Source organism: Eubalaena glacialis, chromosome 14, assembly GCF_028564815.1.
Source record: "Eubalaena glacialis isolate mEubGla1 chromosome 14, mEubGla1.1.hap2.+ XY, whole genome shotgun sequence".
NCBI classification, from domain to species: Eukaryota; Metazoa; Chordata; class Mammalia; order Artiodactyla; family Balaenidae; genus Eubalaena; species Eubalaena glacialis.
The window spans coordinates 27,082,448-27,109,378 of record NC_083729.1 but is presented as its reverse complement, the minus strand read 5'-3'; the positions used below and the strand labels follow the sequence as shown (position 1 = coordinate 27,109,378).

General features: G+C 40.3%; 1 protein-coding gene across 12 annotated transcripts in view; it reads right to left on the bottom strand.

The window, feature by feature from the left end:
* LTBP1 (latent transforming growth factor beta binding protein 1) overlaps positions 1 to 26,931 on the bottom strand; it is a 419,947-nt gene that overhangs the window by 140,818 nt on the left and 252,198 nt on the right. For 6 of the 12 annotated variants that reach the window (XM_061210616.1, XM_061210619.1, XM_061210618.1 and 3 more), the window contains 3 exons: positions 13,267 to 13,389; positions 4,196 to 4,363; positions 1,222 to 1,446 (listed from right to left, as the gene is read on the bottom strand). In XM_061210616.1, coding sequence (XP_061066599.1) covers positions 1,222 to 1,446; positions 4,196 to 4,363; positions 13,267 to 13,389 — 516 coding nt within the window. The remainder of the gene's footprint in view (positions 1 to 1,221; positions 1,447 to 4,195; positions 4,364 to 13,266; positions 13,390 to 26,931) is intronic. The other 6 variants (XM_061210620.1, XM_061210621.1, XM_061210627.1 and 3 more) reach the window with 2 other exon arrangements.

Genomic DNA, 26,931 nt, shown 5'->3' with positions numbered 1-26,931 from the left:
GGAGGTGCAAACATCTGGCCAAGTGCACAGGAGCAAACTGGCCAGCACTGTCAATTCTAGGTGAGGTCCTACCTCGTCTGCCTAACCAAGGAGAAATGCAGCAAGTGAGAGAGGGGAATAAAATAGGCTAGAACACACAGAGGTTCAGAGCCCTGAAAAGAGACCTCTCTTCCTTGCCAAGCTCCCAGCACCTCACTAACCTGGGCACCTTCTCTCCTCACAAAACCCATAAATGGACACCTTGAATTCTGACCTAAGAATCAAGGGTGAAAGGCCAACAGGAGCTTTATTAAAGCCAATACCTATTCCACACAATGCTAAGATTTTTGTTCCTCCCATCTGGGGTGAGCACTTTTGTGGTGACAAAGATATTCAAAGTATTGGACATGCTGGTTTCTATGGAGAGACGGAGATAGATAATCGCTCTTTCCAAACCAGAGAGTCAAAGCCCATTGTCTCTAGTCTCCCTCTGGAGTAGGCAGCCTTAAGCACTTCCTCGGAAAAATGTGCTCCTTGGTCATATCACATACTCTTTGTATGACATCTGCAAGTCAGTTGCTCTAAGTCTTGGTTTCTCAAAATGTAAATTAAAAGACTTCACTAGGTGATCTCCAAGATCTCTTTCATTGATCCTGTCTTTCTTCATTTTGCTTCCCCTTATCCCTTACTGCCTGTGAGACTCTATTTCATGGACGCTCAGTTGACGCTTTAACTTTTTTAAGTCTATGGATTCCATTTTTTAAAGTAAATACATACTTATTAAATGGCCCTGTAGACACAGAAATGAATTCAGGCTACTCCCTGAAAAATGTGAATCACTCTCCAGGAATAAACACCAAGAAAAAGTAGCTCCCAAACACAAGACAATGTCCTGAGATGACCGTGGAATACTGCCACCTGCTAGGTACATACTACTCTGCAGCAGTGGTCCTCAATCAGGGGTAATTCTGCCCTCAGGGGACACTTAGTGATACTTGGACACCTTTTTGGTTGTAGCAACTGGGAGGGGGAGGGTGCTACTGGCTTCTAGAGGTTAGAGGCCAGGGATGTTGCTAAACATACTACAATGCACAGAGCAGCCCCTCACACCAAAGAACTATCCTCCCCAAACTGTCAATAGTGCTGAGGCTGAAAACCCCTGTTCTAGAGGTTATAAGCGGGGAAACCAAAGCAAAGACCCACAGACAGATGGCTAGGTCCGCGATCCATTTCCACTCTCACCTTCTGGCTCCGCCGCTCCTGGCCCCTGTTCCCGGGAGAAGGTCAGGGCCTCCACTGGCTCTTCCTTGGCTGGGAGAGGTGGAGGAGTACTTTTAGCAACAGGTTGAGTGTTCTTTGGCTTGACAAATACAGGTCCTTTACCTACATGGTGATGGATTGGTCTGCGTCTATGAACGCCAGATACCGTATAACCCATTCCACCAGGACAGATTTCCTTAAAAGCAGCTAGATTTGGGATGGGAAAATATTCCTTTTAAAAATCTAAAAGTGCAAACTTATACAGAGGAAAACAGCATGATGAATATCTCTTAATAAATCATCACTAATATAGTTACATTTAAAAACTTCAAAAACAGATGCAAAATGCTTGAATTTCTGTCAAACTTGCATATTTACAGAAAAAACCCAACCCTTTCTTTTACTAAACATTTCTCCATCTGTTAATTCCTTATCCTACCCAATCAGAATTTTATATATATATAGCATATATAGCATTTGGAGAGCACATATTTTATATATATTACATATGTCAGCTACAAATTAGGAGATAGCATACATATATTTTCTATTTAATATTCTATATCACATCATGTATTACACACATAAAATATATGTAATACATTAGATTTTTAGGTACAGAACATACTATATATATTATATATATCTCAGGGGGAGTGTAATATCAGCAAAAATCAGACTGTTCCCTCTTGCTTTGGTCTAATTTCACTAGTTATGAACCAGGAACTCAGTAACATCTAAGTTAAATGACTAGCAAGAAGGTTAAAAAAAGAAAAAGAAATCACTATTGAGGGAAATGAGGTGCTGAAATCATCCTAATTTGTTTCCAGTTGAAGAAACCAAAGGACTCGGCCAGGATGGAGATTATCAGCTGATATGGGGAGGTTGGTTAAGAAGGATTGAAACAGGGCAAGTGGCTTTGAAGAGGGATTCTCAGGATGGTGCAAAGGAATCCAGCGAAATACACATGCTAAAGAGATGACGGGTAGAAATAAAGGAAAAAAGGACACGACAAGTTAGAATGTAGGTATTTTCAAGGAGAGGGATGACAAGTGAGCAAAAGCCTGACCATGACCAACTGGTCGAATTATCCTGAGGGCTAGGAAATATTCTATGCCCTGGAACTGCTATTCCCGCCAGGAAGGTGGTTCTGTATGCTTTAAAAAAAAAAAAAAGGTTGACTGGGGACCTGTGATTTGCTAGCCTCCATCGCATAATCGCCAGGAATGAGTCAAGGGGAAAGACAAGAGAGGCAAGGCAGTGTGTGGCCCGAGGAGGAACAATCCACCTAATAAGCCCTCTGGTGTCAGCGCTGGAGGCAAGTTACCAAATGCAGACACCAAGGAGCTCATGGTCAACGTTTTTATTTCTACTTTTAAAACTGAAAGTAAAATAAGTCACTTTTCACTTCCACTGAACAAGAGATCTCCTCTTGAATGTTCTGGACCTAAAATTAGCTCTCGGTAAAAATAAAACCCCCAAATACTCCTTAAAACATGCTAAAATTTGTTTTTCTAAGGATCACACATTAAATGGTAGAACCTCATTTTTATGTTTAACTATGAAATACAATTTTCATGTAGAAGAATAGATGTTTCTAGCAAAAATGTTTTTCTATCAAATATTTGAAGCATGAATGAACTAAACATTACTCTTATGAAAATCACCATACATCTAAAAACTGGTTAAGTGCCAAAATTTTATCTTTAATATTATTTTCAAACTTAGTTACTGCGCTTTATGGAAAAGTCTTCCAGTGTTACATTTACCTTCTTGATGTATGCTTCATGTAAGGGTTACAAAAGCTATCAAAATTGAACTTAAAGTGGGTCTGTGAATTATCAAGATCATGAATTTAATTGATTATTACTTTTTAATACTGAGAGGATCAGATCCCACAGGAGGATACTAGGGCCTTCTGGAGATGTGTCAAGTTACCCAGTAAACCAAACAACCATCAACATTATACTGTCTCTGCTTTACCAGTTCTTTCTGATCCTAGCCATCAACAAACGTGGCTCACAATAGTTAAATTTATATTTAAAACTTGTCTGCAACAGTGCAAGTTATAGGCTTAAGACATTAAATGGCCCTGTGAGAGTTAATACACTTCCCTATGTGGGAAGCACGTTATGGAACAAGAAACTGCGTAGAGTTTTATTATGCCTACCCCATGCCAGTGAAATGGGGGCCACTCCTTTTTTGATAATATCATGCCCAGTATTTGCAGGTATATTTCTTTCTCTTCTCTTTAACTCTACTTGACCCTGCTTGAGAAGTTGGTGACTCCCTGGTATAAGCAAGGCACTTAGATAAATTTATGCTTTCAGGGCATTAGGTCATCATGTACTCAACTGAATGATAAAGAATCATCACTTCTTAATATTCAGCTCCCACCCAGAAGTTCATGGGAGCTTTGGCAGGATCTGCCCTTGAGTTATTAATCTTCATAGCATAAATTCGATCAATTATATTCATAGTGAATATAATTTTCTCCATTTCCAGCTGGAGAAATCAAGCACAATGTTCTTAACAGGACCTGAGAGGCACCTGTTCAATACACGAGTGAAAGAGTTAACCTGCACCAGGTCTAGTTGCTGTGCAGGCGGTGAGCAATCATCAGGAAAGTGCAAGTCCAACAGGGCCTTCTGGTCTCTCCACACTTTCAAACATCAGACTTAGGGCCCTAGAAGCTAGGGATAAAACGTAATGGCTTTTCTTAACATCCAAAAGGAAGTCTAATGTTACACACAAATGGGAAAAGCTCTTTGCATGTAATTTTTTCCACTGATTCAACCTCGTATGTTCATGGTTTTTACAAAAGGGATAAATACACATCGCATTATTAATAACTAATTTTAAAGTCAGAAACCACAAATAACCCAAGCTGCCCAAATCATCCTGTGTGCTTGTGTGGCCAGGAATGAATGTGAGCACACAGCGGGGCATGTCTTACCTGTGCCTGGAAGGGGACATTTCTCACAGTGTGGGCCCCAGGCCTTGCCCACACTACAACAGCAGAGCTGCTTGGTGAGATGAACAGACAGAGGGTGCATACACTGCCTTCCGGAACTGACAAGTCGGTAACAGGGCCCTTTCTCCTCAGAGATCACAGGGGTATCCGCTGAAGCAGAGAGATAAGGCCTGACGTCACCCAAGAAACGACAAAAACCAGTTCGACATTTCACATAATAGTAAAATGAACCTAAAAGTTTGGATTAGAAGTCATACTTCAGAATAAATCTGTCTAGATGTAGGGCACTACCCTTCTTGATTTAGGGTCAGTTGACCAAATGAGTTTTAGAGTCAGGACATCAAACGTCCCTGTCTCTGGTCCCTTCTTCCACTTTAGTAAGTGTTGAAAATCAACTATGTGTGTGTGAGTGAGAACAAATAATTTCAACCAAAATAAACCTGCCCAAATAAACCTACCTATAAAACCTAATTATCAAAATCACTACCTCATTTGTTGTCTTGTATTTAGCCATAAGAGAGGTAGTTCTAGGGCAGAATTTGGTAAACAGCCAGGTATCATGGAAAATCAGGAACTGAACATAGTAGATACTACAAATCAGCTATCACTCTTCTTGCTTGGAGGACCGTGAGAGCCTGCAGGGCCCTATCCGGTCTCATCCTAGGCCAGCGACCAGCAAATGGGAGGCAGAAAACAGCTTCTGACTGGCAATGCCACACAAGGCCCCCGGTCCAGCCAGAGAGCACACCAGAGAAGGAACAGATGACATCCTCAACCCCTCAGGAAACATCGCAAAAGCACATCAGCCCACAGTCATCCAATACCTAAGTTCTCATTCTGATTCTTCTTCTATAAATTTAGTAGACGAGACTTCATTCATCTAACAGCTACTGGGCACATAGGGCAAATATGAGAACAAGAAAGACACGTCCCTGCCTTCACAAAGATCATTTTCTAGAGTAAATGTGCACGGAGAATGTTCTGCAGAGCCAGTTCCAGGCCAAGTCAACACTGCTGACTAGACCAAGCTTGATGGTCACCTCTCTGTTCATTCCCCATGTCAACAAAAGCTCTTCTCTACTGCATCACCGCCCGAATGAGCTTTTCCCAATTTGCCTTTCCCTTACCCAATTCCTCTAGCACCTGGCACTTCCAAATCACCTTCCTTTCCCGCTCAGAGCTAAATTTTCATTCCCACAAAACAACTGACATCTCCGCTACAAGAAACAACCTGATTCAATGAAAGCACTACAGCACAGTGAAGAGAGCAAGGGTTTTTAGAGCCAGACAGACCTGGGCTCACATAGTGGGTCTACCACTTGCCAGCAATATAACCTACGGAAGTCACTTTGACTGGCTGCGATGGTTTATGTGTCAACTTGACTGGGCCACGGAACCTAGACAGCTGGTCAAAGACAGGTCTGAATGTTGATGTGAAGGTATTTTTCACATGAGATTAACATTTAAATTAGTAGATTTTGAGTCAAGCAGATGACTCTCCAGGATGTGGGTGCGCCTTATCCAAGCAGTTGAAGGCCTTAGGAGAAAAGGAGACTGATCTCCCCAGAGGAAGAAGGAATGTTGCCAGCAGACAGCCTTCAGACTCTGGCTGCAACATTAGCTGTTCCCAGGACCTCCAGGCTGCCAGCCTACCCTGCAGATTGGGGCTTGCCAACCTCCACATTCATGTGAGCCAATTCCTTAAAAATCCCTTCTCATCCACCCACGCTATTGGCTCCATTTCTCTGGAGAGAATGCTAAGTAATACACTGGCTGAGCCTCAATAACTCCCTCACTTATAGGTGACAAGCTCAATGTATAGACTCAAAATATCATATGCTAAACGTGTGGTTCAGAGTAGACACAAAATACACGTCAGCCTGCCTTATTAATAAAAGCAGGTATCTCCATCCTCTCAAGGGCATTTGTACACGACTTGATCACTGCTGTAGTGGTAGAATTTCAACAAAGTGAAAACAGTCGAAAAAAGGATATGGGTGAATTGGAGGGTGGAGGAGAGGATTGAGGGGAGCAGAGGAGACCTTCCTAAGGCTTCAAAACTTAGTTCCTCTAATAAGGCCAGGTTTGCCCAAGACTACTAAAAATGTGGTAAAAGGGAGAAGTTTGAGTCTTTTCCTCTCCCTTCTCCTACTCACTTTCTGGAGTCTGTGCAAGTCAGCTATGAAAGATTAAAGGTCACAGAAGAAAAAGAAAATTTAAGAGTATGGTTATTACCCCCAAAAGGATAAGTTTCTGGAATGATTGACCATCACTTATATAGCATATGGGTGTGTTTCTGTCTCTATATGTAAGTTGTATAATCTTAAGAACATATACATAGTCCTAGGATAATCAGCTCACCAAGGATTTTGCTCCAAAATTTCTTCTCCAACCAAAGTGTTTGGAATTCACAACACGTATTTCCATAGAAACAACGTCAGGTCAACTCACAAGAGCCTATTTTACACGTGGTAGGGATTAATTATAACACTAATCGCATTAAGGTTAGTTCTAGATCCCAAGAACAAGGGCCTTTTAAAGCAGAGCAGAGAGTTTCCCCAAACCCTGGACATTGGCAGACGGTGACGTTGGCCCCTTGCGCTGACTTGTCCTCGCTCGCTCCCTGGTATCCACCTCGCTCTCATATCCAGGGTAGTGATACTACCTTAGGCACCATCCCTGTGACACTTACTCTGCTCCTCTATCCAAGGACTCTACTTTAAAGTAACATATCAGGCCTACCGCCCAGATTAACCCCAAACTCCAAATCAGCAATTCAGTTTTTAAGGGATTAGTATGTGTATTTGTGTGTAAGTGAATTGTAAGAGATTGCTTGTTCATTAAAGCAAGTCTCTGGTTCAGGCTCCATGCATGGTGCACACACACACACACAGAAAAAGCAAAATTTTAGGCATTTTGTCATGTGGAGAATAATGACAGAAGTCAAACAAGCTAATTCCTCCTAAACATCGTCTCCTGAAAGGTCTCTGTCTTATAGGTTTTTGTCCTTGCATCATTTCCTAACCCAGAGATTCTCCCTAAGTGCTAGGGTACTGGTGTTTTTTTTTTTTTCCATGACAGCTTCCAACACACTTCAAGTGGGGGTCTTTAGGGGAATAAGAATCATTGGCTTACAGAGTCATCAAAACTCAGCTGTTGGTGTGTCAGGGAACATCAGACCATATTGCAACTAAACATTGTGCTTCGCCCCAAGTGCACATAAGAATAAGCCATTAACTAACAAAAAAATCTGCTCCTTCAAAGATGGAAGAAATCCCAGGAGGAAGCCATTGGAAAGGTCTGGCTTACATACCTAAATTTTACTAATGCTCCTATGATTCAAATTTTCTTTGCTCTACAATTATGTGGATCAAAAAGTGTTAATTTATGCCTCCCTCAGATTTCTAACAGGATGTGCCCTTTAAAATGCCCTCTATTTTAATGCCTAAGTCACCTGTTATTCTTTTATCATTTCAAATGACTTACATGGCAATTCACTTATTTCATTACACACCTCTAGCATTTTCACATTCAACATGATACATAAACCCAGGAACAATATGCTACCTAGAATGATGCATGATTGGTGTTTCTACTGTCTGAGTATCTTTAACCACAGATTGAAAGGCTGGTTGTAAAGGCTAATTCATTAGTATATTACATTTATTATTTAAAATATAATAGACGTGATTATATAGTCTATTGCATCATAAGGATTTACACTATACTGAAAAAAAAATCAATATTGCCCAAAGATTGCTAAAGAATTGGTGGAAATGGGAATGGGACAGAGTAATGAGGAGGAATTACAAAGCTTGCTGGTAGGTTCATATATGTAGGTACCCTGAAATATGGGTTTTGCAGATTGTATTTTTTGTAGGATGTGTTGCTAAGATTCAGGTGCACAGATTCAGTTACTCTGTATAGAGGGAAAAACATTTCAGAAGCATAAACCCTACTAGAAATGCCCTATCAGTCAGTCAGGAAAACAAATCTTTTGCTCCTGGCGACAGACATGGGAAAAATCTTCCAAAGAAATAAACATATAGCTCTATACCCAAGTACAGTATTGAATCTTCACCATATATCCAATGCTGACGGTGATTCCATAACAAACCACCATAAGAAGGTAAGATGCTATGGTTCTCACATTTGGGCTCCCCAATAATGTATTAACCAATTTGTACTTAATTATAGGGTCGTACAACCAACTCTGATTATACTTTCAAAGACATGCTGCTCTTATCAATTCAAACATAAATGTAAATATTATTAAGCAGATATAAATTAACCTGGTACTTGGAAGAAGCTGAAAAACAGAGAAGACTTGAGGAGACAGCATATAAGCTAGCCTCTCCTACTAGTTTGTTTTCACTCCCCCCCTCCCCCAAACACCTCCAATATACTTATTCACTTCTTGGATGAAATTCCACATTAGAGTTTCATGCCATTAAAGCTTAAAGTCCCAATGGGATGAGTGCTGGGATGCAGGTGTGGGGAGCAAGTAACACTGTTAGAAGGAGTCTGACAGATGACTTTCCTAGGGAAGTAAGAGCCCACAGGCACCCTTTTCAGGAAACGGGTTATTAAAAATAAATTCTGCGAGAACCGAAATTTTAAAAAAACAATGATTCTGAGGCCATTGCAGAGTCAGACCAGCATTTTACAGTGAGACTAAATAGTGGCTCCGCTTAAATAGATGACTTGCTCCTGTCAATTTAGACCAGTTTCCTCTTCCTGATTAAAGGCTCAGCTTGTGGAGTGAGACAAATTGAGTTTCAAATTTGGGCTCTACCACTTACAGGCTGTGTGACTTTTGGAAAGATCCTTAAACTCTCTGTGCCTCAACTTCTTCATTTCTAAAATAGGAAGAACAACACTGCAAGCCTCATAGAAATCTTGTAAGTATTTTATTTGATAATCCATATAAAGTACTCATCGCAGTGCCTGGCACTTAGTAAGTACACAGTAAAGATTACTACATTACTGTCACAGTTTTGGTTGTTACTGCTTTTATATGGGAGCAAACAGTTAGCACAGATCTGTCTGTACAACCTCAAGGCCATGATGCTGTGAGACCACTAAGTGAGGAAAACTAGGAGCCTAAGCTGAGACAGCCACAGAGGAGGTGGGAAGAAAGGAAAAGGTAGAAAATCGATTATGAAGATCTAATGACTTTCTTGGAGACCAAAGGATATGACAGAGTCAGAGGTGACACAGAGGCTCCCAGCCTCATTTCTGGGGAGAACAACGTCACCATGGACAAAACCACCAAGTCAGGAAGGAAAGCCCATTTTTCTCTCTCTGCAAGAGAGATCTAGCAGTCATTTACCCAATCAGCTTTATAAAAAAAAAAAAAAAAGGATCTACAACTATGAGATCCAATTTGTTAGCCCCTAGCCACATACTACTACTTCGATAAAATTTAAATGAGATACAATTTAAAATTCAATTCCTTAGTCACACCAGCCACTTGTGACTAGTGTCTATCACATCAGAAATGTTCTGTATCTGCACTGTCTATCATCACAGAAAGTTCTATTGGACAGCATTGATCTAGCCCAAAAGTCAGCAAATTTTCTCTGTGAAAGGCAAGATAAATATTTTAGGCTTTGTGGTCCATTTGGTCTCTGTTTCAACTTCTCAGCTCTGCCACGACAGCGTGAAAGCAGCCTTAGACAGTATGTAAATGAATGGACATGGCTGTGTTCCAATAAAACTATTTACAAAAACAGACGGTGGGACAGGTTTTGCCCACGGGCTATAATTTGCCAATCCCTGATCTAGAATCCTAAAGTTAGAGGCACAAAACCCAATTTTAAACCTCAAATGTCATTTACAAGCTATATGATCTTGAAAAGTTACTTAAACTCTCCTAGCTTCAGTTTCCTATTGTGTAAAATAATTCATATCTCATAAGGAAGCTGCAGAAACTAAAAAGAAATGATGTTCATGAATATAACTGGCTTTTCGAAGGGACGAGTTCGGCATCTCATGATTTCCAGAGTTAGGGCAGAAGCACATCTCTCTAACCCTCTATTTCTGTCAGTGAGCACCAAGTCCATGGGTCAAGAATATTATGAAACAGCAAATATGCAGGCTCAAAATTCTTTTACCTGGGCCCTTTGAACCTGTGGACACACCCTCCCCAGCATTCATCCTGGAGCTCTTGAATTTCTGAAGAAAATTAATTGCAGCTTAAAAAGTCAGAAAGCTTTCCTACTCCGACTGCACAGGTTATTATACTTTTCTTGGATTGGCTCTGAGAAATCCTGGAGTTTCACCTTTCCCCACAGAGAGGTAGGAGCAGGTCTGGAGAACGCTACTGCAGCAGCGCCCTCATCCACAGACACAGAGGTCGGAGACAGCAAACGCCAGAACCCTCCTACTTTCTTCTTTCAGCTTGGCTAAGTCAAGGACAGGGCGCAGGCAAGGAGAGAAAGTGAAGTGGTTGCAACCTTTGGCTGCAGTCAAGGAATTCTGAGGGTGTTCACCTCAGCGTATTCGAGAACAGGGAGAGCTTCCCATTGCTCCTCGGCCACTGCCAAGTGCATTTCTTTGAGTTCACAGAGTCAGCCACACCTTTTATGGCCTGGATATGCCCTAAATTCATGCTGCCTGAGCAAACGTGGTCAATCTCCTCCATCAGCTTCCACGGTCTATCCAAGGCTGTTTTTATATCTTGCAAGAGCATTTACTCCAAATGATAGATAGCTTTGCTCAGTGCCTTTGTGCGTCTGTGTGCGTGTCTGTGCATGCGTGTGTGTGCATGTGTGACCCCCGGTCTCCTTCTGCTGCTTCCCCCATGACTATCAAGGGTACCACCAACTTGTCAGTACTTTTTTCCCCTACTTGGTAAGTATCACCTTCTCCCCTCATTCTTTCTCAAGACATTGTTTCTCTTCAGACTTCCCTATCAACTTCTTCAAAATATGGTTCACCCACAAATCAGACTGGATTGAACCAAGTCACAAATCCTGAAAGATTTTACATATCTCTATGATATTACATGTGGTAAATTCAGAGGAAAGAGAAATAAATCTGCCCACTCAACGCTGGTAAAGAGCCCAGGTTTTAACTTCAGACTCTAAACGGGAACATTTAACTAGCAACAAACATCTCCTAATACTTATCGTTTCAGCTGTTGTAGCTGAACCATAAAATTGAATTATTTATTTTTCAAATACGAACGGATGGTTGTTTAATAAGTTCAGTATTATCTGGGCAATGACAGGGAAAATAAATGCTAAGGAGAGTGTGTTTCAAATATCTCATTGGCAGGTTTCTACAATCTTATTAAAACCTGGATGTCTGCCCTTAGCTCTAGACATCAGATCTAGTCAAATAAAACACTTTGCGACCAGTCCTCTAACTGTACCTAATCTACAACGTTCAATGTAGTAATTTTAACCAGACTACAAAGCAAATTATTTAAGGAAAAACAAATATTCACAGCAAATTCTATATTCAAACTCTAAAAATCTTTTATGCTTAAATTATACAACTGTATTTACAATACTCTACTCATGTAATTCCAATCAGCCAGAAGTTATCCCTAAATTATCTGGATATTGTCAACAATGTGATTTTTGGCCGGAAATTTCCAAATCCTTGCATCAGTTTTCAAGTGTACCTTGTATGCAAGCATAATTTTACAGTCTAATTTTACCACCCGCCAAAAAAAGCCCTATAATTAGGTGTCTGCCTGCTTTATGATCAGAACTGCCTGTGAAAGAACACGGAAGAACTTATGCGCAAAATTTCCTAATCTGTATTTGACAGGTTTCAAAGGAAAATAGTAGCAATTAGTAACAATGTTCCAAAACACTCAACAAACTCATCTAAAAGTAATGAATGAGATTGCCATTTTTATTTTATTACGTTTGTCTTTATTTCACCATGTCTATCCATCAGCTTAGGGCACAGAGTTAGAGATGCACAGTTAAAAGCAAACGATGGTACCTTCATGAAAAATATGCCTTGATGATATGACAAATTTAAAACTGGGGACCAGAAAGATACAACTTAACATATACCAATGCCACATTATAAAAACAGGTAAATAAAAACAAAAACCTAGCAAGACAAAAATTAATGCAGGATTGCTCTTAACATTATCTCGACAGTTTTCTGCCATGCATTAGTTTAAAATGTTTAACCTTTAATCGTATGTGACTTTGAAAAATCTGTTGCATTTACCTACTTTGTAATAATGGGCACAAGTACCCTAAAAATAAGGTAGTCTTAAAAAATTCTGTGTCTGAGCACTTTACATCTAAAATGCATACATCTCTAATTGTCAGGTGATCTGTATTGATTACACTACATTAGGTTTTGTGGCAAGAGTGTCTTTTCGGAGAAACTACATTTTCTGTACCAATATTAGAACATAAGATTTGATGGAGGATTTTTATCCTTAACAAGTTAAAAAAAAAAAATCTTAGAGACAGATTTGTAAGGCAAAATAGTTTAACTTCAGGGACACATATCAGTGGTTTTTGAGGACAACAGAATAGAATATTTGAAATTAGAACTGAATAAAAAAATCTGAAACACAGAGCCTTGCTAACTATTTCCCAGACCCTTCTAACCAAGAAAGTACAGTGAAACCTCATTAAATCAGACAGAAGTGACTCAGAATTTGGACTAATTAAAGACAGAAGCTGGGACAAAGTTTCACTCCACTTAAATAATGCTTAAAATACTCATGAAGGAAAAATCTGTTTTCATGTCTTAGGTATGCTAATTTTAATTAACTGTTTTCTTTGCATAAGTATAATTCCTCTGTGTGCTTGTTCTCTACCTTAAGTTTAAGCTGTCATTTTTTCTGAACACAATAAAAATGCATTTTTTAAATAAACATAGATTTATTGTAGTATATCAGGCCGCCCCCTCCCTCCTGTCATTTTAATGACATTTTCCTGCATATTTACAATATTCAGTTGACCACTGAGTATTTACCTTCTTTTGGATACTTCTCAGTTCCCACCCCCCCACCCCACCCCCCAAAAAAAACAGATGCAAAATAGTAATAAAAAGTGATCATTACTTACGAACACAACTTGAAAAGGTAGGATCTGGCCCAAATCCTATTTTGCAGGTACATCTATAGCTGCCCATGGTATTCAAACACTCACCATTAGGGCACACACCCTGTAGTTGGCATTCATTAATATCTGCAGGAAAACAATTCTTTTAGAAAGAGAAGTCAAGCTCTACGGAACAGATTCTGGCTGTAAATTGCATTCCCTGTCTTTATCACTATAACACCTCTCAGTTATAGTAAGTAAGAGATGCGAGCAACTTTTAATGCAGCAGCAGTTTAATCAAATCAAACATTTACTGAACATCTACAGTTTAGCAAATATTTACTATGCACCTACTATGTACCTGGTTCTATGCTAGATACTAGAGACTTACCAGTGAACAAAACTGACCAAAGATGCCAGCCTTCACAGAGCTTATATTTTAGTGTTAGTGTTTTTTAAGTATTATAGGGCATACAGGTAAGGCGAAGACTCTCGCCCTGGAGACACTTATAGTCTAGTTGTGCCTGTAACTATGTAAAAATTAAGAAAGGGAAAATTGTTATCACAATCAGAAGAAAGGTCATAAACCTGAAGAAATTAAATTACGAAATTGCCTGTATAGACAAATAAGAGTTACTAAAGGAAGGTGGAGGTAAGGGAGACTGCAGCATGGAGAAGGAGGAAAGACTTCATCAGGTGTTGAATTTGGGGAGAAGCCAGATGGATGGGCAGGAAGGGGTGAATGATCTACATGGGTGGACATCAGAGCATGAGCGACAGAGACTGGAGAAGGAAAGGGATCAGGAAATCATGAGTCAAACCGTTGGCTGGAAAAGAAGTTTCAGGAAGGTGAATAGTTGGAAAAAGAGCTGGTTAAAGCCAGGCTAGGTTTGGATCCAATTTTATTGAAAACAGGGAAATATACGAAAGGTTTGTGAGCAGGAGGGAGATATAATCAAGGGCGGGCTCTAGGGAAACACATCTGGCCAGCACATGGCTTGGTGAGATGAGATTAAAAGTTTGATCACTGAAGGAATAAAGCAAGTATGAGACTGGTGACAAGCCAGGTTAGTGAGAATAATCAGGAAGAGAAGGAATGAAGTTTTGTTTTTTGTTTGTTTGTTTGTTTTTGAAGGAACAACTGACAGTGCATGGTGTTTGGTGTTTGACTGGCCAACACGGGCACTGGATTAGAAGAGGGTCAAAGATGCCCTTGAGGCTTCTAATCTGAGCAAAGAGGAAAAGACACTATTGGTTTTGTAGAAAGTTCTGTGAAGGAAAAAGGCAGATGAAGAGATAAGTTTTCCACATGAAAGAATGCTCAACATCACTAATCATTAGAGAAATGCAAATCAAAACTACAATGAGGTATCACCTCACACCAGTCAGAATGGCCATCATCAAAAAATCTACAAACAATACATGCTGGAGAGGGTGTGGAGAAAAGGGAACCCTCTTACACTGTGGGTGGGAATGTAAATTGATACAGCCACTATGGAGAACAGTATGGAGGTTCCTTAAAAAACTAAAAATAGAACTACCATAGGACCCAGCAATCCCACTACTGGGCATATACCCTGAGAAAACCGTAATTCCAAAAGCGTCGTGTACCACAATGTTCATTGCAGCTCTATTTACAATAGCCAGGACATGGAAGCAACCTAAGTGTCCATCGACAGATGAATGGATAAAGAAGATGTGGCACATACATACAATGGAATATTACTCAGCCATAAAAAGAAACGAAATTGAGTTATCTGTAGTGAGGTGGATGGACCTAGAGACTGTCATACAGAGTGAAGTAAATCAGAAAGAGAAAAACAAATACCGTATGCTAACACATATATATAGAATCTAAAAAAAAAGAAAAATGGTTCTGAAGAACCTAGGGGCAGGACAGGAATAAAGACGCAGACGTAGAGAATGGACTTGAGGACACGGGGAGGGGGAAGGGTAAGCTGGGACGAAGCGAGAGAGTGGCATGGACATATATACACTACCAAATGTAAAATCGATAGCTAGTGGGAAGCAGCCGCATAGCACAGGGAGATCAGCTCGGTGCTCTGTGACCACCTAGAGGAGTGGGATAGGGAGGGTGGGGGGGAGACACAAGAGGGAAGAGATACGGGGATATATGTATATGTATAGCTGATTCACTTTGTTATAAAGCAGAAACTAACACACCATTGTGGAGCAATTATACTCCAATAAAGATGTTAAAAAAAAAAAAAAAAAGAGGTAAGTTTTACACTAGAAGGTCATGCTGGGATACTCAAGTATTGTATAAATATCCAGCCACAGCAGCAGATTCAGGAATAAAGTGAAAGGAAAGCATCGCTGGAAACAGAGCCTCAAGGTCATCTGCATGTGGTGATTGCTATGGTCTCAACGTTTTGTGCCCCCCACCCCACCGCCAGATTCATATGTTGAAATCCTAACCCTCCCTAAAGGTGACAGTATTAGTAGGTGAGGCCCTTGCAGGGTGTTTCAGTCATGAGGGAAGAACCCTCCTGAATGGGATTACTGCCTTATAAAAGGGGCTCCAGAGAGATCCCTAGTCCCTTCCACCATTTGAGGACACAATGGAGACATCTGTAACCGGTAGAGGGCCCTCACCAGAAGGTGACCATGCTGGTGCCTTGATCTGGGACTTGCCCGCCTCCAGAACTGTGAGCAATAAATATCTGCCGTTTCTAAGCTACCCAGTTGGTGGTATTTTGTTACAGCAGCCCCAATGGACTAAGTCAGTGGCCCAAGGGGAAATCAAAATGATTTGGAAGAGGAGAGACAAAAATGTGGCAATTTTTAAAAAAAGATTATAGAGTCATTTTCAAAGGTAATTAAAAATAAACAGAATGTGACAAGTTAAAAGTAAAAAAATATTAGTAGTCATCTATTTTATTCAGGGTGGCTTATGAAGCTTAACAGTTAACAGACTTGGCTATTAGTGTTTCCATGTGAAATTATATTTACTTCTCTCAATCATTAATTCTAATAAAACTTCTATTAAGGATCCTAAAATGTTAATTTTCTACATTAAACTGAACGCCATGGTAGCAAAACATTACTAGCAGAATCGTCACATAAAAAGGCAAATGCAGCCTGCAATAAATCACTATTTGCTTATATTTCACATTCTACGTAGCCAAAGATATCTACATGGACATATTTTACCCGACACATGACAATATGACATTTTCAATGATATTCAAATGACAACCCATGTTTGTTGTGTAAATTCTACAGCATTCCAGCTTGCATGCAGCTGGAAACTGGTATAGCTAGATGACACCTGGACCAGCATATGGTCCAGCACCTGCCCATCTTACTTTTGATCAGAGTGTGTGTTGTATTATAACGCACATTTATGCACAGCATGTAATTGAAAATATCCCCCTATAACTCATTCTCTTTAAGAGAACCACCATGAAGGACCAGGAAGAGTGCCAAGTCCAGTTGGGGCTTACGTGGTACAAGCGAAGCCCCTATTGTATGTCCCCACTTAAACCTCAAATTTGGGTAACCAGCCAGTTGTGGTCAAAAAGGCTGGACCACTGTTTCTCCTCATGTTCCCACTAGGGTGTGATCATCAGCCTTCCTCTTTCTCTGAGGGGCTTTTACTCCTGTTCATTGACTGTACCATTACACCTTCCATGTTTATCTCTTGGGACCCAGAATTTTCCCTTATCTGGAAGTTTCTATGACAGTACCATCCAGTCTCCCTGCTGGCTAACCTCCCTGCAGGTTAGGGTGGTGTTTGTCCCCCACAAAGCATAGATACCTGATACACAACCACTGCCTTTTGCTCTCTTCCAATGTCCCCTCTTTGACTCTCAACATTGCCCACCACTTCGACCATGATGCCATGGGAATGGAGGACAGAAATTAAGGCTTAAACAAAAACACTATGGCTACAGAAAGGAAGAAGTAGAGTGAAGAAGAGGAATCATATAAAATTTTCCCTTCCCTTTTCCTACCATCTCTATTCTAATCAGCTTGTGCCACTAGCAATACCACTTCCCCTAATTTTGGCTCCAGAAACCCAGAAGCATGGACACACTCTCACAGCTTCCAGAAAAACTCCCATTTCCCTCAACCACCTCAATTTATTTTTATCATATTCTAGAAAATACCATAAATTAGAGATTAATTAAATTTCCAAGATTTTTTCTTTTTAAAGTTACATCCAGCTAAGTATATCAATCTTAAGTGTACAACTATATGAGGTTTTTGCATATACATACATGTATACATACAAGTACATATGTGTATACACGTGTGCGCACATACTGTATAACCACCACCCAGATCATGACTTAGAACATTCCCAGTGCCTCAGAAGGCACTTCATGTCCCTTCCCAGTCAACCTCTTTGCCCCCACAGGTAACTACTATCCTGATTCCCATCATTGTTGATTAGTCTTAGCTGTTCTTAAACTTCATATAAAGGGAATCATATTGTATATATTCTTTTGTCTGACTTTGTTATGCCTAAGAGATTCATCAATGTTGTTGCATAGAGTTCATTTTTCATTGCTCTGTTACATTTTATTGTGTGAGTACAAAGTTAATTTATCTGTTCTACTGTTGAGAGACATTTGGGGGTTTATTTCCAACCATGCACCTGTGAACATTCTTATATGTATGTCTTTTGGTATATTTCTCTTGGGTATATATCTAGGAGTAAAATTTCTGGGTCACTAAATAAGGCTCATGTTTATTTACTTCAATAAATATTGTCAAACAGTTGTCCAAAGTGCTTATGTCAATTTCCATTTCCAGTACCAACTGCTCCACATCCTCAACAAATTACTGTCGGTCTTTTTCATTTTAGTCATGGAGCGGGAGTGTAGTGTTATCTCATTGTAGTTTTGACCTGCATTTCCTTTTCGTATATTTAGTAGCCATTTAGATCTAAAAGCAATCTCTCCTACAATGTAAATACCTATAGGGATGTTGTAGGTCAATAAGATTGCTTCCCTCTTAGTTGATTCTCAAAGTGGGGTATGCTTAGCTATGGGACACTTCGGGTTGTTCCAAGGACTGGGGAACACTCACTGGGTGGACACTAGGGAAATGAACAAAGTGTGGTTAGTCCCCCTTGACAAAGAAAATTGTCAATAATGCCCTCACTGAAAAACTCACACACAGGGGATGAAAATATGAGTTTATAAGTACAGAAAGGACGATCTTAAAGTAAAGTTGTCTGAGGAATGATGGAGTGGAGGTGAGTGCTTGCTCCATGAGCGGACTTGAAGGGCTGCATTCACTCAGCTCAGCCTCTATACTGTCTACATCTGGATGGTCTCCTGCTGTCTCTGAGACTGTGCTTTGGCCTGAGCAAGAAGCAAAACAGACTAGGTTCCCCAGATTGCTGAGGTCGGGGCTGTGTGTGGTTTGTGATCTGCAAGACTAGAGTCCTAGCATCACCACGTCTGACCGGGGCTCTAAGGTAATTCATCAGATTTAACTGTGACCTGCGGACCTGTCCCTGGAGACTGGGCACCCTACACACCTCTTTTAAGCAAGGCAGTTCCTTTGCATCTGCTTCAAAAACGAGCTTCTAAGATGGCATTTGTAAAGAAAATTTGAAAATCACTGACATTATTTCTGTGAAAAATCATATTCCAGGTTTCAACAACTCACTCACAAATAAAACTTTAAAAAGCATTCCATTCATAAATTGTTCATTCCTAATAGGCCAAATTTGAAATCCAAAAATTGGATAGGAATTCTCTTATTTTTTGCCACTTCATTCTTCCATCCCCTGCTTCGTTCCTGAGAGGATTGTGGGTGGCTAGATAGTTTATATCCTTTGTGTTTAAAAAAAAGGCAAAAAACTTATGCCCCATGTTTTTAAATTTGGAACCCCAGAAATTAATATGAAACATGAGCAATTATCTAAATGACTTTCTGAGGTAGTCAGGCTCTTTAAGACCTTTATAAATAAACTGAAGGAAATTAAAGATTCACAAATGCATTAAGAACAAAACACGGGTTGACTGAAAGTGTGCTCTCTGGATATGAGAAATTTAAGGATTATGCTGAGAGAAGGCGTTATCGGGCCAAAGTTTAACAATGATAAGAAACATGATCGGCTAATTATGAATTATAATTCTATTTAGGCTTCAATTCCTCAGGCTATTTTCTTATTTAAAATTAAATAAAACTTCTAACTTGATTATAATTTTTTATAAATTACTTATATTTGACGAAAATAATTGTGTTTCAGGAGTCTCATATTTTACAGGATCAGCCAATCTCCTTTAATGTGTTCTGATTAAACTGAAAGTATTGTAGTACTGAGTTTAAAAAAACAAACCAATGGTAAACAAACGAATTTGTTCATTGTTTTCCCTCTGCAGACCACCAAATTTCTCTGGACAATTGTGGAATTCTATCCTTTGAAAGAATGGTGTAACCACTTGCATAGAACACAGCTTACTGAGTTCAAGAACAAGGTCAAGATGAATGGTGGAAGGAGCTGACTCAGAACCAGTCACCGCTACCCATCCCCTCCCGCCCCTCCCGCCCGACCCCGTATCTCCATCTGAGCTGCTGGGCTGGGGAGTCTAGAAGTTTGCTGAAGCAAAAGGGAAGGGAGAAACTCATACATCCCAGTGTATACCTTTAGAGTAGGCAAAATCTAGGGTGGAGGGACAGGGAGGCTACAGCTCATATGAAGATTTACACACTTCTCCATTCACTAAGAACATTTATAGAGTGTCTCTGCCCAGTACAGCCTACCATGAACCTCTGGCCATTTATCACGTTCAGTAATACAAAACTGCTCTTCTTATAAATCTAAAATGGTTGTATATTGGCAGTGTCACATGGTTCAACCTAATACAAAAGAAACAGAAGGCTGGGGCATCTATTACCCAGATAGTATAAAAATACAGAGTAGTTGGGAAATATGCATAACAAGAGACTCCTTACACAACCTAATGTAACACAGCCTTAGCATTTCAGCACCAGAGAATGATAACAATGATCTAGTACAATGAGGCAAGGATCTTCATCATCCTCCTTTGTATTTGTACAGCACACCTTCTCTCACTGGAACTTTGTAACAATTTTGGACGGTGAGCAACACAACAGTTATTCTCAGTTTTATAGAGATAACTTTGTCCAAGCTCTTATTTTTTAAAAGGGTTAAGGGAGAATGGGGAAATCTAACGGGAGGAATCTCTCATTAAGACCTAGTTTGGTAACTAGGATCCTAAATTATGTCACCTAGAGCAAGTCATTTGTTTTCTCTTGATCTCACTTTCCTCTCTTGCAATGCAGATAATCCCCAAGGTTGCTTCTAGCTTAAATATCCTGACTTCAAAACAATCTGCAAGTTGCCAGAGTTGAAAATGCCAAGGAATAAATAAAGTATGACATTTACTGCATAATATACATCATGACTAGCATAAGTACCCTGTGGGAAATAAACACAATTTTATGTATCTATGCTCCTACAGGAAAGTATGTATGTTTAACAAAGTGAGTACTAATTTACTGCCTTTTTAGTAACACAAGTTTATACAGGAAATGAGGCATGTCCAGTAACCAACAGGAGTTAGGTACAAGGTGAGAACAGTACATGCAGATCTTTATACTGTGTGAAAATATGAAGTGTTTTGGAGATTCTGCTGTGTCTATTCAGTTTTTGCTGACGGACAGAAATTCCATCACACAATTCAGCAATTTGACTTCCCGTTGAAAGCAGGAAAAAAAAAAAACACCTCTGAGGTAAATACTTTTCCTAGCCAGACAGACCATTTGTCTGTTTAACAGGGATCACTTAATTTAGATAAAGGAGGAGTTCACTCTCTAAGAGGACATGTGTATTTCTTAAACTCCCCCACCCCGGGAAACACACATCCCTGAAGGCAAGTGACACAGGGGACACACATGCTTGGATACTTTTTTTTTTTTTTTGGCTGCGTTGGGTCTTTGTTGCTGCGCATGGGCTTTCTTTAGTTGCTTCGAGTGGGGGCTACTCTTCATTGCAATGAGCGGGCTTCTCACTGCAGTGGCTTCTCTTGTTGCGGAGCATGGGCTCTAGGCGCGCAGGCTTCAGTAGTTGTGGCACACAGGCTCAGTAGTTGTGGCTCGCGGGCTCTAGAGCGCAGGCTCAGTAGTTGTGGCGCATGGGCTTAGTTGCTCCGCGGCATGTGGGATCTTCCCGGACCAGGGCTCAAACCCGTGTCCCCTGCATTGGCAGGCGGATTCTTAACCACTGCGCCACCAGGGAAGCCCATGCTGGGATACTTTTATTTAAGGGAATCAATTCCTAGATCTTGAGCCTTCATGTGTTTCCTTCTCTAAAAGCGCTCTAACAACACACTTGCCAATCTCCTTTTCCCTCTCTCCTTTACTCAGTGTCTGCTTTCTCTTCAAGGCACCCTCTTGCCCATCTGGAATCTCTCTAGGTGCACCGCCCTACAATGTGAAATTATCAAAGGCACCAAACGAATGAACAATTCACAAATATACCCCCCCTGAGGGACAGTCACAGGAAAAGGGATAAGTCTGATTTATTTCATAAGAAGGTCTGGTTTTGCCAATTAGGTTAGATGGCAGACATCATTCATAGACTAAATGAGCCAAAGCTGCTGCTCCAAGGTTTTGATGAAAATATGTTGAAAGCCCATATTTAATAAAACATGCCGGAAATGAATCTACTACACCCATTTAATTTTTGATTTAAAAAAATGCAGATATCGGCTTAAAAATGTGTGAACACCTAAGTTTTTCAAAATTATTTTAGGAGATAAGGCAACAAAAAAATGTTAGAAGATCAACATTCAAGAGCAATTTTAGGGCTTCCCTGGTGGCGCAGTGGTTGAGAATCTGCCTGCTAATGCAGGGGACACGGGTTCGAGCCCTGGTCTGGGAAGATCCCACATGCCACGGAGCAACTAAGCCCGTGAGCCACAATTACTGAGCCTGCGCGTCTGGAGTCTGTGCTCCGCAACAAGAGAGGCCGCGATAGTAAGAGGCCCGCGCACCGCGATGAAGAGTGGCCCCCGCTTGCCACAACTAGAGAAAGCCCTCGCACAGAAACGAAGACCCAACACAGCCATAAATAAATTAAAAAAAAAAAAAAAAAAAAGAGCAATTTTACCCAAGGTATTTTATATAAAACACAAACTTTGTGAGACTTCTGCTAAAAGAAGAGTTCTGTGGCCGAATATGATTGAGAAACGCTACATATTCTATATACATTTGCACATGAAAGACCTCCTGAGAAGTTCTTTGGCGAGGACTCTTGGTTTTCTCTGTTTAACTTGGTATTCTCCACACTTTTGGCCATGGAATCTTTTTTCACACACCACCTATTAACATCGAGCTGACCTAGTGGTCTGTGGAGCACATTTTGTGAAATGTCGCTCTCTTGGGTCAGCCCCAGGAACTATCATATGGGTCTCTTTGTGATTGTATTTGTTTCAACCTAGGCCCTACTGCAGCCATAGCCTCCCCTCATGACCTGTAACTGTCCCACATTTATAAAATAATCATCTAGCATGGGGTGGATTCAATCACTGAACCCACTCAAAGGAAGCAAACCACTGTGGGAACAACTCCCTGCCTTCCAACCCTTCTGTCTGCAGGGTAACATGATAGAAGAATTATCAGAGCCCAGAGAACAGCCTGTATTTATTTCTCAATACATGTGTGCTACACATGGAAGATGCACATCTCTGCTGGCCTTGGATTTCCGACTATAATCTATAGACAGTACATTAATTTCTCCTTGAAACATTCATAATAACATATCTATTATGGGCTTTCTCCATGACTCGTGATACAACAGGCATCTTCCCATTGATTTTATAGCCCCAGAGACTAAGGTCAAAGAGCTATTGGAAAATACAATGTGCTAATGACTCACTTCACCACTGTCTTTCCTGAAGAAAAGTGAATAAAATAAGCAGACATTTCCTTTTTGAATCCTATCCCAGTGATAGGAGCATAGTAAGAGGACACACCAGAAAATGATTTTACAATGGATGGGAATGGGTCCCAAACTGATTTTCAATGCTAAAATGATGCTCAGGTCCAAATCAAAACTTTAAATTCTTACCCAAAATATTGTGCCTATTTAGACTAGACAGAGAAGCAGGAGTTCCAAGAGGATGCCTAGGACAGTAAAATAACACCTTCAAATCAGTAAAACATATCAATTGCCTCTTGGTCATTGAGACTGCAAAACATGATTCAGCATCACGTTAAGTACCCCCCCCCCCCAGTTTCTGGGATTAAATCATTAAATACAGCAGAGCCCTGTGATGAATCTGATAGGTAAATAAAAAGAATTTTAAACATTTTAAGTACTTTGAATAATTTAATTATCAAGTCTGGTTGACTCCAGCCTTAGTTCATGCCTACTGATTTTCTACTATGATTTCCCAAATATATAGCAATAACAGTGGACTCTTAAGTTCCATTTTCATACCCACATTAGTCTCCTATACATATTGCTTATTTCCTCCTGGAAAGAAAGAAATATCAGAGCAATAAATTCCCTTTTGTTAATGGAACCGAAGGGAACTTTAGAGAAAACACTAACTGTAGCGAATGTTGCATAAACTAAGAAGTCACAGAAGAACATGCTGAAGGAAGGGAAAAGTCACTGAAAAGCTTTTAAATGAAAACATCAATGGATATTATCACGTCACTAGTCACAGTTCCGAATATTAAAGAAATGGTATTGGCCACATGCTGCTAAGTGAAAGAAGACAGACACGAAACACTTACTGGATAATTTGAAAGATCCTAAAAAGACAACTCATCTGTGCTTATAATAGTCAGGACAGTGATTACTTCTGGAAAAGAGGGAGAAAGTAAAAATTGAGAAGGGACAGAGGGAGGATTCTGGGGTGCAGGGGATCTTCTATTTCTTGACTTGAGTGATAAGTACACAGTTATGTTCACTTCGTGATATTCACTGAGCTAACTCCCTGTGATTTGTGCATTGTTCTATATATAGGTTACACTACTAATAAAAATTTAAATAGATAATAAACTACATAATTTCTAATATTATCAGACTTTTTTCACCAACACTTTTTCAACATGGCCTCATAAGTTTAGCCGTAAAGTGACCTCCCAGTAATACAAATAAAGATCTTCAAGGTGTTACAGACTGATTTCTAAAATTGCCCCAATTCTCTACCTCTTTTTGCATCCATGACCTTGTCTACGTGACTTTGTAACCTCTCCCACTAGCAAGTAGAGTCTATTTTCCCACTCCTTGAATGCAGGCTGGCCTGTGACTTCCTTCAGCCACCAGTTACAGCTGAAGTGACAGTGTGTCAATCCCAAGCCTAGGCCTGAAAAGCTTTAGATAAGACACCTTGCGGAAGATTGCTGAGCCATCCCTGCTGAAGCCATCCTGGACCATCCAGCCCCAGGCAGCCATCAGCTGATCACAGACCCAAGACTGAGGCTGGCTGACATCACCCATACCCGGCCTGGGTCAGCAGAACTGTCCAGCTGCCCCCAGAAGCGTGAGAAACACATGATTGTTTTAGTAAAGTAACTGTTAACTTACAGGGGAAGGGAGAAGAGGTGATACAGAAGGGGAGTGCCTCAGGAGGAGTGCTCAAAAGGAATGCAAGCTTCAACAAACAGCCTCTAGAGGCCTCAACGTCTGCTTGTTAAGGACTTCAGGATAAAAGTAAGGTACAATGGCTTGCTAATAACAAAAGAGAAAAACACTTATTTTACCTACAAAGCAGACACATTTAAAACAAGAAAACTTGCTGTGAAAGTAAACAATGAAGTGTGGAGAACTCTGATTTCTAAACCAAGTTACTGAAAGCACCTAACAGGATAGTCTGATCTAAAGAGTAAAAGAACCAGAGAGCATCTAATATCCCCCCCAGTGCTGCTGCTTTAAGCCATGGTTTCCCCACCTGTAACAAGCAGATGCAGTCGTTGTCAGGAATTAATGACATAAAAAGCATGATAAGAAGTACTACAAACTACTACGTAAATGTTAGTAGCACAGAGGGGGGAGAGGGAGCCCAGGCATCAGAGGTAGATGCTAGCACTCTCCAGGTATGCTATCTTCCATTACTTAATTTCTTTGAGCCTCAGGGCTCAGTTTCACTACAAGTTTAAAAAAACATAACACTATCTCACAGAGTTACTGTGAGAATTATGACATAGCTGAAGCACCCAACCCAATGGCTCCACTAAATAGGCATTCAATAAACACTAGCAAAATACATAAACAGGTAGATAAAAAGATGTGTAGGTGATAATGACCAAAAAGGAAATTTATTGTATTAGAAAAGAGAAAGTTATCAAGTTTCTTATGCAAGTATTACCATAAGGAGAGAAGTAGCACATAAATAAAATCAACAGTAATTAGAGCAGCAGGTGGCCTAGCTAGTTCCACCTCAGGAGAAAGTCTGGAGAAAAGTTGGGTGAGAACCTAAGAATACTAGAGGAAGCAGTTGGGGTAGGTACAAAAGGGTTAAAGTGGGCTTGAGTGCTGGAGAACTTAGCAAACTTAGACCTTTTATGGCACTTGCTGTGTCAGGATCACTGTCACTAAAAACATAGTTATGTCTACAGATCATCACCATCTCCCTTGTTCCTTGTTCCCATCACTGCAATAAGACCCAGAATAAGGTGAGTGGGCCTTGAAAGAGATGGGGAGACAGGGAGGAAGGGAGGACGGGAAAGAGAGAAAAAGGGAGGGAGAGTCCAGAGCACTCACTACAGTCATCCCTTGATATCCCTGAGGGATTGGCTCCAGGACCCCCTCTCCTCATGCAGATCCCCAAATCTGTGGACGCTCAAGTCCTTTGCATCCAACGGCATAATACAGCCAGCCCTCCATATCTGCAGATGCAGAACCCACGAATGTGAAGGGCCGACTGTACTAATTTGAAGACATTTATATTAGCTCCATGACAATTTGGTCACAACCCAAAATCTTTGAAGCAAACCAAAAATGTCAATGGAGGAAAAAACAAAATTAACAAAATTAATTAACAAACTATATCAACTTCCCATGTGTTTAAAATAAAACCTTGAAAGAAGCTTACACTCACTAGCCTTAGGCACTGTACCACACAAACTTCAAATTCAGCCTGCCTCAACCCCCAAAATACCTTAACAGACTCACCCACCTCCACTGGTGCATGTTCTCCCCGCCCGTGTCTTAGTTCCTTTCAGCCCTAATAACTACCCTACCCCATATATCACCGTCTTGCCCAAATTACAATTATTTGAAAGTAAAATTATTTTTCTACATACAAAACTCAGACAAAATTATTAAAACCAACAGGAGTTAGTTCCAAGATTGTTAAAAAAAAAAAAAACAATCTTGCTCATAGTCATATTCAATATAAAATACCTAGGGAAAGCCTAAATGAAAATGTGAAGAGCCTATGTGAAGAAAAACATACTACTTAACTGCCCTTTTTGTGTTTTCAAATTTGTAAAGAAATTACAATTTCTATTGTAATTGGAAGGAGAGGAGGGACACAGTCAGTGGGCTCTCTAAACCTAGTGGGAAGGGAAATCGTACACCCTCTCTGAAGCCTAATGTGCACAGGATGAATCAAAGCTTGGGAACCAATAATGTCTCTTCTATACGTAATCATAGCTTCACATGAAGGTTTATGTTCAAGTACACCCCTGACAGCATTATATATATATAAAGGGAAAAAAGAAACT